Below are 14,380 nucleotides of genomic sequence, written 5' to 3'. Positions count from 1 at the left end.
AAACATCGTTTAGTACGATGTTTGAAAAGTAATTTGTGTAAGTTTTATATTTTTACAAGTAAAATTGTATTAGGAACAAATTTTTAAATAATTTTTAAACAAAATTCATGTAAGTCTTTCTGCCCACACTGTACTTATGCACATATTTTTTCTTTGAAATATAACTATAAAATAGCTTTAATGTTATTCTTTTATTTCCTATTTGTAAAATTTAATTTGATCAATTGATTAAAAAGTTGTGTTAAATTAAGTTAGGACTGCGCCATACTGTGCGTCTATGTTTATAAGAGGAGTGACTGGATTATTGTTTGTGTAAAATTTATATTTTCGTAGGTATTTAGAAAAACAACTAATTTTGTGGTTCATTTGTTTAATAAAAAATTAAGCACCCACTTTTAGAGTACAAATTTTTGATATGTTTATTATACATTTCTTAATGAAATTATAAAAAGTTCTATTTTGTTTGATTTTTTCCGTAAGTAAAACTCCATTGACTCCACTAGAAGTTTATATCGTAAACTGAGGCAGTGCCGGATTTACCAATTTTCCGCCCTACGCTAGCTAAAAATGCCGCAATAAGTTAACTACAGTCCGTCTAATATACTTACCGTTGCACGTCATTATTTACGACAGAGATCTAAGTTGACATTGTTGCCCAATTACAAAAAATTCTTGAATTCATTTTAAATCAAATATATCACACAATTTTTGCGGAAGTGGATTATACAACAAAACAAATTAATATTCAATGTAAATAAATAAAAACTTTAGAAATAGAAAAGAAAAATTAAGTTATAATCTTATGTTAAAGTAAATAATAAAAACAATAAATATAATAAAACAAATACTTATAGTAAAGAATAAAAAAAAATATGAAGTCTCATCACCGCAACTGTCAAATAAGTGTTACCAATTTATGCCAAAATATCACCTTCGTTCGATTACAGTTGCAGCGTGTTCCGAACAAATGTTCTTCATAAAAACGCTTTATAATCCATTTATACAAATTAAATGAAATATCTTATTGTGTATTTCTTTAAGATAACATTAATAGAAATCTTCAAATATTATTTCTACGCCTATATAATAAAATATGTCTAGTGGCTGTAATTCCAGTGTACTCGGCAAAATGATTCTAAAAAAGAACACACCTACCGCCCAAATATTTCGTGTTGGTATCATGTGACGTCACGAGCTATGACGCGGATGACGTGCAACGGTAAGTATATTAGACGGAGTATATGTATATGTAAATAGAAACAACACTCCACAACTATATTTTTATTCAAAAAATACATGTACGATGTAAATAATGTAAATGTAAATGATTTGATAATCTAACAATAAAACACTGAAAACGTTTGTTTTCTATACTTCCACAAATTTTATTATAACTATGTGACTACAGCTGTTTCGGCAGAGTGCCTTTCTCAAGTGATTTAGATTACTATGGGTTTGCCTTTTTAAAGTCTTTAACTGAAGAGGTTAAGGAGTGTGGAGCTGTTTGTCTCGAGTTGGTCATTCAGAATTATATCTGTATTTTTCAATTTATTAATTTCCATAGATTCTAATAAAGATAGCTTAAGGCCTTTATTCTGAATATGCAGAATTTGAAACTGTTCATTAAAAGAATGATTATGATCTAGAAGGTGAAGTGCGTATGTAGAAGTGTCTTTTTCTATTGTTGAAAGCCCTTTTGTGTTCTGCTATCCGTTTGTCAAAGCTGCCAGTTTGACCGATGTAAGTTTTCGGACAGTCACCACAAGTTAGTTTGTAAACACCACTCTGTAGTTGTTTTCTCTTTCGGCTGTTATTGTTCTTAATATATTTGCTTAAGTTGTTGTTATTTCTGAAAACTGGTGTAATTCCTTTCTTTTTTATGTATCTGGCTATTTTTGTTGTTATCTTGCCAGTATATGTGATAGAGCAGAAGGTACTGGGTTCTTTCTGTGGTGGTGGATAGACTAATTTCAGAGCTTTCTTATGGAGTTTTTGGTTTAAAATTTTGTTAATTGTTTGTTCGTTATAGCCATTTTTTACTGCTATTTGTTTAATGATGTTCAGTTCTATCTCGAAGTTATTTTTTTGATAATCGTATCAAAATCTAAGGTTGTTGTCAAATCAGATTATGTTGTCAAGGAATTGAGTCTGTCTTGCTCCATGGTTGATCTGAAGTACGTTTTTAACCGTTTAAAGTGTTGAAAAGGAACGCTCCGCTGAGCAAACTGTGACAGCAATAAAGACAAATATGCGCAATTCGATTTCGAGGTTAGGAAAAGCGGCTTCCAAATTACAAGCCCGAATATATAGGTATTAATAGCATATTTGATAGAGTAATTTTTTCAGAAATTACATCTTCTTTTAGTAATTCGAAGAAATGCAAACATTCTTGTGGAAAGGAATCTTCCAGATCGTCCTGACAGCATTGTTGTAGGTACTTGGCACTTTCTATTAACTTTTCGTGGGAACGTTCTTTGGTGGTAAAAAAGATTCTAAATTTTTTGAACGTATTTTCATATGCTTCATATCGTCGTTTCAATTGTATCGTAACTCTATCAAGTATATAAAAATATATTTCTACCTTTAATTGCCCCCTGCCAGTCAGAATGGTGTCACAATCCCTAGTTTCATGTGGAACGTCTTCGATTTCGTTGTCGACTATCATCGTAATTTTCGTCCATTGTGTTTTTAGCTTTGTTACGTTTCAAACGTTTCTGTATATCGTAAAGACTTGTATCAAAGATAGAAAAAGGGTGGTTGAGCATTCAGTGTTGGTATCAACTCTTTGAAGTATTTTATTTGTCTCGTCGAAACGCTCTAATATTAGGTACTTCCCAGAAAACCGTCATAAAGGCGCTTTCGAATAGGTAGCAATGATGCTGTAGGGAGCTTATGCCAGAATTGGAGCGAATATTTAAACGCTTTTTAAACTCGATACAAAACCGTTCTTGAATCGTTACGCGCACGCGTAATATCGAATAATTATGCGCAGTAACACATTTTTCGTTACTGCGCATACTCGTAACCGTTCAAGAACGGTTTTGTATCGAATTGGAACAAACCTAATAATTGAGCGATCGATCTCTGTAAAACCAACGGTTCGCGCGGAAGCAACTGGGATAAAACGTGGCCTAAACGCTTTATTCCAGTTGCTTTCGCGCGAACCGTTGGTTTTTCAGAGATCGATCGCTCAATTATTGTCAAGCATTTAAATATTCGCTCCAACTCTGGCATAAGCTCCCTACACTATCATGGCGCGCAAACCACCTTGTTCTATCGACTCATTTTGGAAAATTAGCGCCAGTTTTTAAAATGGAGAGTAAAATTTCCCAACGGCGCACAGTGGTCGAAAATTCAAATTTAGGAGGACTTGTTGAATTCGGTATGATATTTTTTTTAAGGCAATTTATTAAGAACAAGTCACAGCCACAAATTGTTAAGATAACATCACGAAAATAGTTAATATTAATCTCGTTCAATTATACAGGGTGTTTCATAATTATGTTATATTTAGCCAGCCGCAATAAGGGTAATGCATAAGTTACAATAAAAAGGAACTTTTTTCTTTATTTTTCTTAGGAATTTGTTTTCAATAATCAATTAAAATAAATCACAGAATTCTAACAAAAATAAATAAAATACAATTATTAAAAAACCCAAAGTAATAGCGAATTATAAACAAATTTAAAATAGTTGCATATCTAGAGTCCAAAAAAAATAATAAAATTATTAATAAAAATTTACATTACTCAAAAACGTCATTGTCACTTTCGGGGCTACTAGAGCATGAAGTATCCGAATCTTCTTCTTCTACTGACATTGAAGGTGTTTGAGGGCTAATTTCTGGTGCACGAAGTAAGCCCAAAACTTCTTTAGATAGATGATTTACTTTTCTTTTCGGCAATGGTCTTAAATGCGAAATAACCATATCTGAAGATAATAATAACGCATGAAGAAGGTCTTCTATATTTTCTTTTCTTCCGATCTTGCGTGTGTTATGTTGTCGATAATAACGGCACTCCTTATGTCTTGCTTCTAAAGCTTCTTCGCTTAACTGACCAATCGGAAGTAAAAGAGTATCAATTACGTCAGTTCCATGTATTAATATTTTATGGACACTAGCTGGCATCTTATACCATTCGTATAATTTCACAAAATGTTCGGCAGTTTTCAGAGTATATTCTCTAAAATTTTCGCTATTTAATTGATAACCACATGATATGGCTTGTAAAATGGTTGCAAATCTCCTAATTAAAGTTTCGTCTACATTTGTAATTTGAGCGGATTTCTCAGGGTCTTTGAAGAATTTTCTGGCAGTGTTACCATCATTGGTATTACCACTACCTTGCTTAATTGTATCTATGAGAAGTCCAGTTTCTTGCCGAAATTTTGATATTATTTCTTTCTTTTTTGCTTCACAAATGGCTTTATTTTGGACACCTCTAACCTGCCATGTTTTTATATCTAGTCGGTAAGCAATATGCAAAATGCATTCAAAGAATCTAATATGTGCATGCAGCGTCGACAGACCATACTGAAAAGTAGAGAAATTGCAAGGTTTTTTTAAAACTGCCCTTAAATTGTTCATATCTTTTGGTTTAGTTTTGCAAATATAGCAGCTCTGTGTGGAAGGATTTTCTGCTAGAGCATTGGCCACTTTTCCATCCAACATAGTTTTTAATAACGTATGCTGGACAGTAACAATTTCTTCTCGGACATTTACAATTGTTGGTAAGAGCGAAGCTATTTGTTCCTCGACATAATTATTTTCTCGCATTATTATATCATGTGTTTCTTTTATGAATTCGAATTTAATAGGTACACAAAATCGAGTAGATGATGAACGTGGATTAAGCCATACAATCTCTTCTGACTCAAACTGTTGTGTTGTTAACTTAAGTGGCACTATCGATGTTAACAGCAAGTCTGAATCTACTAAATCACAACTTTCCTGAAATTTCTGTTTGTACATAGAATGATTTGAACTTCCATCAAACCCCCATTTATAAGTCATGTTAAAAACTGTAATACCTTTTTCACTTATAACTTGAGAAAATACTTCTTCCTGGACAACAGCTAAACGACGAACAATGTGATCAAGGAGACATTGTAACTTAATCTCCCCCTTAGTCTCTGTTACATTTATGCCTTCCGGGTAACACTCTTTCTTTGCTTTTAGTACATCATCGTAAGAAGGATATAAGTCACAATTATTATTCTTTGCACTTTTTTCAATTTTAAATACTGTGATTTGGTCAATTTAGCATCAACTATGAGAGCAAGGGTTTCTTCAGCTGTATATTTTTTCACCGGACTTTTTGATCCGCGCACATTTTTTAACCTTCTTAGCGACCGAGGACTGGAAAATGTAGCTTTTTTCATAACATAAGCCAAATTTCTTTTGCCTGATTTTATAAAACTGGTCCTTGATGCAAAATTAAGCTCTTCTACGCTATGGTTTAACACCAATTTTTTTGTACGTCTCCTTTTGGATCTAGTGCTTAGTGTATCAAACCCTTTCATAGGCCTTAATTTTCTTTTAGTTGTACAAACAAATTCACTTGGATGTGGTTCAACAGTATTATGTATTGAATGATTCAGCCAGTCCTCATTCTGCTTCAAAAAATTTTTCTTATTTTTCCCACTAGCTTTCCAACGAACCAGGAGATTATTAGAAAACCATGAAATTTTGTTTAAAATGACTTCTTCAGGAATGTCTGGTATTCTATGATTTACATAGTCAAGCATTTTTTTCCTTGAAGCAACTGTAGTTGCCCGAGATAACAAAGAATTATCTAAAAGAAGTTCGAATAAACTCAACCTCGTCACGTCTCGGTAAACACCTGAAAACAAAAAAATTATTAAACAACTTCCGATGCACTCCGACCCTACAGATTTTGTGTATAAAAAGATAAATGATGAATCTACAATATAATTAAAAATTAGAATAAAACTAAATAAACTTTTTTTTCTTTTGACTATCAAATTTCAAAAATTAAAAAGATAACTATTGTTTTTCTCTGCTTCTAATAAATCCAATTTTACTATGAATAAAAAACTTTTATATACGATCATTACAAATAATACTAACCTGAAGAACCAGCAGACATGATAAAATAAAAACAAAAATTAAAAACACTCTTTAACACTTTTAACAACTTGAGAACACAACGTTCGCAAACAACGATAAAGCGTAACTGAACAAAACTTGTATTTGCAGTCCCGTTGCGACTACCTGACCTTGAGAAGGTTTCTAGGAAGTAGATAAATTATTCGGAACCGACTAAGATACGCATTTTACTTTTCAATTATAATCATTAATGTATGTTTCTCAGAAGTTGGGTTTTTGTTAGATGTCCTCCTAAATTTGAATTTTCGACCACTGTGCGGCGAGTAGATGCTGAGAAAGTGTATATAGGTTCTCCACCGTTTCAAAAAATCTTAAGTACACCTTCTTTGGCACATTCTGCAGCACAAATGCCCACCAAATTCAATTAGTGGGCGGCGCATGTTTAACTGTGCATTTTATTTGTTAACATTGAAGCTGTACGTCTTCGCCGCCTTTTATATTTTGCCGCCTGACGCCTTTTCGTATTTGGCGTAATGGGAAATACGGCACAGCACTGAGGCGACAAAGGGACTTTCCCTATTATGATTAACTGGATTTTAGCAATATACAACCAAGAGACAATTTCAAGTGAGATACTTGGAAATGGAAACGTTCTGTTTGAATACGGAAATACCAATTGTATAATATGGAAGTAAATGTTGACATAGTCGTTATAGGCTAACTAAATGTTAGTTTACAGGAATATTAACCAAACAGAGGCGATATGTGTGTATATTGTTGTTTTGAACGAATTATGGAGTGATTTGCTAATGAACCAGTGGCACATGTATCTATATGTACCAGCTCCTAATGTAATATCCCGCACATTTTTTGAAGAATAAATACAACCAATTTTTCTACGCCATTACTAATGAATTAGTCAACTCCAATTACCAATTGACTATGTATTTCCAATTGATCAATCAAGTTTCCTTGATTGATCAATTAGAAATAGTCCCTAAAGACCTCCATTAAAAAGGAAATTAATTATAAACTCTTGAAAACTATAGGACTATTAGCTTAGTAAACCACTTATACATGCTCTTTACTCGAATCATTGATTAATAACTACACAATCAATGGGTGGTTTATAATCAATGCTCGAATACTGGCAAATAGATTGAAAGTAAAACTCGATTCCTATGGTCAGAAGAACAAGCAGGGTTTCGATCAGATCACGGAACAAATGACCATCTGCAGTGCCTTAAAACTCTTTGCAGTGATTATATAGAAACTTGGTTTTTATTTTTGTTGACTTCCACAAAGCATTTGACACAGTAGAAAATAGTCGCTATTTTAATTGATACATTCGACCGTTACTTGATGGAAGTTTATTTTATCTAACAATAAAACACTGAAAACGTTTGTTTTCTATACTTCCACAAAATTTATTACAACTATGTGACTACAGCTGTTTCGGCAGAGTGCCTTTCTCAAGTGATTTAGTTTAAAATGATTTGCCTATTTAAAGTCTTTAACTGAAGAGGTTGAGGAGTGGGGAGCTGTTTGTCTCGAGTTGGCCATTCAGAATTATATCTGTATTTTTCAATTTATTAATTTCCATAGATTCTAATAAAGATAGTTTAAGGCCTTTATTTTGAATATGCAGAATTTGAAACTGTTCATTAAAAGAATGATAATGATCTAGAAGGTGAAGTGCGTATGTTGAAGTGTCTGTTTTTCTATTGTTGAAAGCCCTTTTGTGTTCTGCTATCCGTTTGTAAAAGGTTCTGCCAGTTTGACCGATGTAAGTTTTCGGACAGTTACCACAAGTTAGTTTGTAAACACTAAACACCACTCTGTAGTTGTTTTCTCTTTCGGCTCTTATTGTTCTTAATAACAATTAAGAACTAACTACAGCTTTCAGAACTAACAACTTAAGCAAATATATTAAGAACAATAAGAGCCGAAAGAGAAAACAACTACAGAGTGGTGTTTACAAACTAACTTGTGATGACTGTCCGAAAACTTACATCGGTCAAACTGGCAGCACCTTTGACAAACGGATAGCAGAACACAAAAGGGCTTTCAACAATAGAAAAACAGACACTTCAACATACGCACTTCACCTTCTAGATCATAGTCATTCTTTTAATGAACAGTTTCAAATTCTGCATATTTAAAATAAAGGCCTTAAACTATCTTTATTAGAATCTATGGAAATTAATAAATTGAAAAATACAGATATAATTCTGAATGACCAACTCGAGACAAACAGCTCCCCACTCCACAACCTCTTCAGTTAAAGACTTTAAAAAGACAAACCCATAGTAATCTAAATCACTTGAGAAAGGCACTCTGCCGACACAGCTGTAGTCACATAGTTGTAATAAATGTTGTGGAAGTATAGAAAACAAACGTTTTCAGTGTTTTATTGTTAGAAGTCGCTATTTTAAAGGCACTATCAGAATGCAGAATAGACCACAGGTATTCGAACATTATTCGAAACATTTACGCAAATGCAACAACTTTAACCCTTCGTAGCATGAGTGAGAAGATAAAAATTAGCAGAAGGGTGCGGCAGAGAGACTTTGTCGCCTAAACTATGATGATGAGTACTAATTGATGATGATTTCTAAAGTACTGGGCCAATTCAAATAAAAACTTATGAATAAATTACACAAAGGTATAACAGAAGAAACGTATGAATATATTAACATAATAGGAGGTATATCAAATGAAAATAGAACAAAATTTGAATAGATAAATATACTGTTCTCTGTTTGCGAAATAAATAGACATATCAAACTTAAGAGAATTACTTAAGTCATTTGCGCAGGAATTTTAGGACTACATTAAATAGGTTTTCAAGTACACAATGGTGGGGACAATGTGGATCCCTCTATAATCAATTTACTTCTTTTGATCTCATCTATTTCTTCTTTTCTATTATTATACTTGCTTTTAAAAATTTGCTATAATTTGTATGTTTTTATAATCTTTGTCAATTTTAGATAATGTATGAATATCAACATTTACATCTCTGCACGTGAAAAAAGAACCTGTATATAAAAAATAGCTTTTCTCATACCCAATGCTTCTCTAAATCTAAGTAGTGTCCTTCCAAAAGTAATTTAATATCTAATTTATATTCTTAGAAATATAAATACTTAGTTTAAGCAAAATGCTCATCATACTAATAGTTCCACTGTTTGCACTGGTCTTTTTTGGTAATAACGGGTCCCGAAAAAAAAAATAAGCATTAAAATAAGCCTTCCTGCTTTTGGGTGGTTAACTCCCACACAATGGAATTAGCAATAAATGTAAATAAATACTAAATAACTTTTGGAGAGCTACTTGTCAGTAATGTAATAAAATTCATAAACATGATCGGTAAGGTAAAGGTAAAGTTTTCAATCCTAAATACTAAATAGCAACATTAATAATATTGAAAAGTATTAAAAATATTACTAAATGATTTTTAAATTGAAAACTTATTGGTCCATTTCCCTGGTAACACCTCCATGGCTTCTAAAATTTGCAAGCCAGATGGATGCTGCAGTGAAGACAAGAGGGAATTCTAAAAAGTTGCAATTCACAACCCCCGTCTGCAGCTTGTAACGAAAAAGCGATGGACTACCCAGCTAATTGAAATAACATTCGAAAATATTACCCCAACTAACCAAGATAGCCATCGTTACACCCTTAGCTTAGCTCAGTCACTCAGGTGTGTGTTCGTCTTGTCCTAACCTTAGAATGAACTCTGAAAATTTAGAATGGTAGCAAACAAAACAATATATTTTAACCAATCATGTTTATTGTTCATAAAGATATAATAAATAAAATGACTTAGTAAATTGCATTAACAAATGTATTCAAATTCTTGCCAAAAACTAACAATTCTGGATTATACTTATGGCTTTTGGTAGCTGATGGTATCTTCTTGATGTCGTATGGTACTGCTGTGGACTTCTCTTGACCTGGGCAGATGTTGAGGCCCTAGGTCAGTGCAGCAAAAGATGTTCAGTGTTGCAGCCTAGATTTCATGGTCCATTGTTGTGGTATAGCCCTAGTTCCATCACCGGTGTGGATGGCTTGAAGCTCCCGGAGGGAGGACTGTGATCTTTATTCCCAAAAACTATGAAACAGACACATATCAATCATCAAGAAGAAAAACCAAAATATACCTTTGCCAAATAGTATTCAGAAATAGTAATTGGCAAGGGTAAATTACATAGAATTTAGATGAGAATAGTTAAAATTCTGATTACCAAACGTGCATATTAATAGATGAAAAGAAATATAGAAATCAAACACATGTAAATTAAAAAGATTTGAAACTAAAATATTAGAACACATGGTCTGACATTGGAAGTTAGGTTAGATATTTATAAAAAATGTTATAAGAAGGAATGGAATGGATGGAATATAATGACTGTAAGAAATTATTAAAAAAACTATTTGTAGCTCACCCCAAGAGGAAGATGATTTGTTGAAATAAAATTATTTATTTTTGAAGCTGCTTTGCTTTTTAAAACATTTCCACCTCCATTTTGAGAATGAGATATGGGAGTTGTCACTGTCATTAAAATGACATGACAACGAACCTTGGACCGAAATTTGAAATAACGAACATGAAACACGAGAGAAGATACAATGTAAATAGGGTTGCCTATTATAGAACGAGCGCCAACCAATTTTTAAAGGGGAAATGGGTAAACCAAATAGAAGAAGATAATGATTAATGAAATATTAAAGGAAATAAGGTAAAATAATTATTTAAAAACAAAATATCAAAGATGTGACGTTTGTAACGTTACAAGCTTGGTAAAGTTCCAACGGAAAATGGACCTAGTTACTCTATAGGAGTAGTTAATACTAATATAAAATAAAAATGTATACCATTTTTATTCAGTTGCAATGCGAAGGCAAAACAATCTTATTTTTCACTTAGAACAGGGAGCGCAGTCCAGCACTCTGAATCGACAATTTTCGACTCTTATTGGAGTCATCATCGGAGAGGCGTATGCCTGCTGCTCTCTGCTGACCAAACCATGAAAGTTCCCCGCATTGCAACTGACGTGTATGGAGTAGGTGACTAGCGTCATCTGGCAACTGAAAGGTAAAGTTTTCAATCCTAATAGCAACATTAATAATATTGAAGAATATTAAAAATATTACTAAAAGATTTTTAAATTGAAAACTTATTGGTCCATTTCCCTGGTAACACCTCCATGGCTTCTAAAATTTGCAAGCCAAATGGATGCTGCAGTGAAGACAAGAGGGAATTCCAAAAAGTTGCAATTCACAACCCCCGTCTGCAGCTTGGTAAAGTTCCAACGAAAAATGGACCTAGTTGATCAGCATGATCGTTCAACATCAAATAACATTTGACTTTATGTTTATACATCCTATGACTCTACAGCCCAATTAGAGCCATGGCCTCCCTCACCAAACGTCTCAATTCGTTACGGCCTGTAACTATTCTCCTCTACGATCGACTACCAAGGAGATTTCTTCCGTTTCTTTATTTGACTGTATTTGGTATATTTAAACTATTTTTAAAAGTTGTAAAGCATCTAGAAATCCTGCAGAATGAACTAAAACATTATTATATTCAGGAAATGATGTGTCAAACCACAAATAAAACGGTTAACGTTTAGTAAGTTAACGTGTTTATTATTGTTTTGCAATTGAATTTCACTTCTGTACCTCTATAAAAATTACTATTTTGTTTTTTAGATACAAAGTCAGCGTAACAGCCCGCGACGATGTTCCGTTCTTCGGGCCAACTCTCCCAACTCCTGCCATCTTTAAGCACGGACCAGAGTTCAAAGAGTTTCTCCTAACCAAATTAATAAATGCGGAAAACGCTTGTTACAAAGCTGATAAATTTGCTAAACTGGAGCTGCGCACCCGCACTTCCCTCCTCCAGACACTTACTGAAGAGTTGAAGCAAAAAACCACCGAGTTTTTAGGTGGCAACGCCAATTTGACTCCTGGGACTCCCAAGAGCGACTCCGGCCCTGGATCGAGGTTCATCGATACCGTGAAGAAAGCATGGAGCGCTAGGGTGAAGACCAGTCAGAGCGTAGATAACAACTTGAGTACCAATGGGCATGAAAAATTGTCCAAAAAGGGTTCTCAGCCTACCATTTCAGAGTCGACACCATCGGTAAGTATTTACACAAGATCCCTTTAGATTGATCTTTTTCTTGTTGACTGACTTTACAACTCGGGGTGAGTCTTCGCCGCATCCACTGTAGCACTCCATCTTCTACGATCTGGCGCTTCCATTTCCGTTTGTTGTACCCCAGTCCTAGATAAATCTGCTTAAGCATTATCCTTCCATCTTTTTCTTGGACGACCTACTGATCTTCTACCGTCTGTTCTCTCAAAAAACACTGTCTTTAACACGCTGGCTTCCTCTGATTTTACCACATGACGTGCCCATCTTACCCGATTAGCTTTTATGTGTCTGACGATGTTTTTAGTATCATACAAAGTCACCAATTCACGCTCCACGCTCCTGTCAATTCATCTTTTTGAGGGCCAAGTATCATTCTGAGTATCTGCCTTTCAAATACCAGCAGCTTATTTATTTCCCGCTAATGTAGAGTCAATGTTTCACTTCCATATGGAACAACTGGGCGAATAATTGGCATGTGCAGTCTTAATTTAGATTGTCTTTTTAACAGCTTTGCTAGATGTTTAGCTAGATGTATTTGAGCAATCCTCAACTTACAACTACTGTGGCACAACTTACCTAGTAATAATTTCATAGTTGAAAGTACTTATTCAGTTCTATTAGCAAAATATGTATTCTTTTATTATATTATATCGTCCTAATATATACATGTTCGCAATGGAAGCTGATTGGTAAAATATAATAATACGGTCTAGCCTCTCAATACCTCGTCTTAACAAGATCTTTTATACAAAACATTAGTCCATTTGAAATCTAGAACGCCAATTCTTCTAGCAAATTTAATAATTTTTTTATAAGGCATGTTGCTTATCTTTATGAATTCACTTCTATTTCATTTCTATGAACTTCACTCATTTACAGAATAAATCTATGCTGTGGTATAGAGCAGGGGTCACCAATTATATTTCCTGAGGGTCCGTTTGGGGTCCGGAGTTAACACTACCACTGGTTGTTCCAATTCGGTAAACAAATCACAAGGGTGCAGTGCGAAATTTTTAGGCAGAAATTGTTTTTAACAGTTTTTTAATAAATCCAAAACATCACCTTTTTTGCTCCCGAAAATATGAATTTAGCATTTTTGGGTCATCTTAAACAAAAAAGATTTTCTGTTATTTTTCTCAAAACTTGATAGATTTCAAGTTTGAAGCGATTTATAAACTGAAAAATGCGAAAATAATCATTTTCGAAGCTTGAAAATTCATGTGTGCATTATTATTTTTGCGGTTGTTAAGTGCCTAAATTGTAGTTTAAACATCCAATTTCAAGATTCTGAGAGTTATCGGGGTTTATTTCAATTTCGACCATTTGTTTTTATTGTCGTATTTAATTAGCACATTGGCAATAATTAATTGAATAAATAAATAAATCATTCAAAAAATATGTTAATAAATTATAACATTTTAATAAATGTGGAGTATTTGTTGGGCATTTTTTGCATAAGTACGTATAATGTGTATAATAAGTGCGACAGAGACGCACCATAAATTGCGATGTGCGGCGACTTAAAAGTCGAGTTGACTCGCATAATTAACAATTAAAAAACAACGGTCTATATTGAAGTATTATATTATATTACTCGTTAGAATCTTGAAATTGAATTTATAAACTTCAATTTAGTCACATGGCAACCTGAAAACTAATAATTTACATATGAGTTTTCAAACTTCGAAAATGCGTAGGTATTTTCACATTTTTCAGATTTTAAATCAGTTATAACTCGAAAACCATCAGCTTTCGAAAAAAATGACAACAGACTTTTTTAAATACGATTTTCGGGGCTAAAAGGTAATTTTGAATTTGTATAAAAATATTGTTTTGCCAGGCATCCCGGGCCCCTACTGATTTTTTTAAGGGGACATTTTTGAACAGGAATCCACAAAAAAACCGAATTAGAAAATTTGTCATCCTTTACAAAATTAAATTATCAGTGAGAAAAATTACATTTTTTATTATGTACAACCTGTCTAAAGTTTGGAGTGAGTTTGGTGCAACTGATTAAGATATTCATATTGGGGAGTTGAGATATTCATCTGTTAGCTGAGATCTGTACCGAGTTTTAATAAAGTTCATTCTTGATAAAGCGGCTTCGCACACATAAGTTGAGTCAAACAAAATATACAATT

At 33.4% G+C, this 14,380-nt stretch overlaps 1 protein-coding gene across 1 annotated transcript in view; it reads left to right on the top strand.

The window, feature by feature from the left end:
* LOC114325465 (rap1 GTPase-activating protein 1-like) overlaps positions 1-14,380 on the top strand; it is a 535,080-nt gene that overhangs the window by 510,559 nt on the left and 10,141 nt on the right. Inside the window, exon 5 of the mRNA XM_028273546.2 lies at positions 11,792-12,224. Within this exon, the coding sequence (XP_028129347.1) occupies positions 11,792-12,224 (433 nt within the window). The remainder of the gene's footprint in view (positions 1-11,791; positions 12,225-14,380) is intronic.

The sequence above is a fragment of the Diabrotica virgifera genome, chromosome 1 (assembly GCF_917563875.1).
Source record: "Diabrotica virgifera virgifera chromosome 1, PGI_DIABVI_V3a".
In the NCBI taxonomy this organism is placed as follows: domain Eukaryota; kingdom Metazoa; phylum Arthropoda; class Insecta; order Coleoptera; family Chrysomelidae; genus Diabrotica; species Diabrotica virgifera.
Note: the sequence above shows the minus strand (reverse complement) of the source record. Positions and strands in the feature narration are given on the sequence as shown.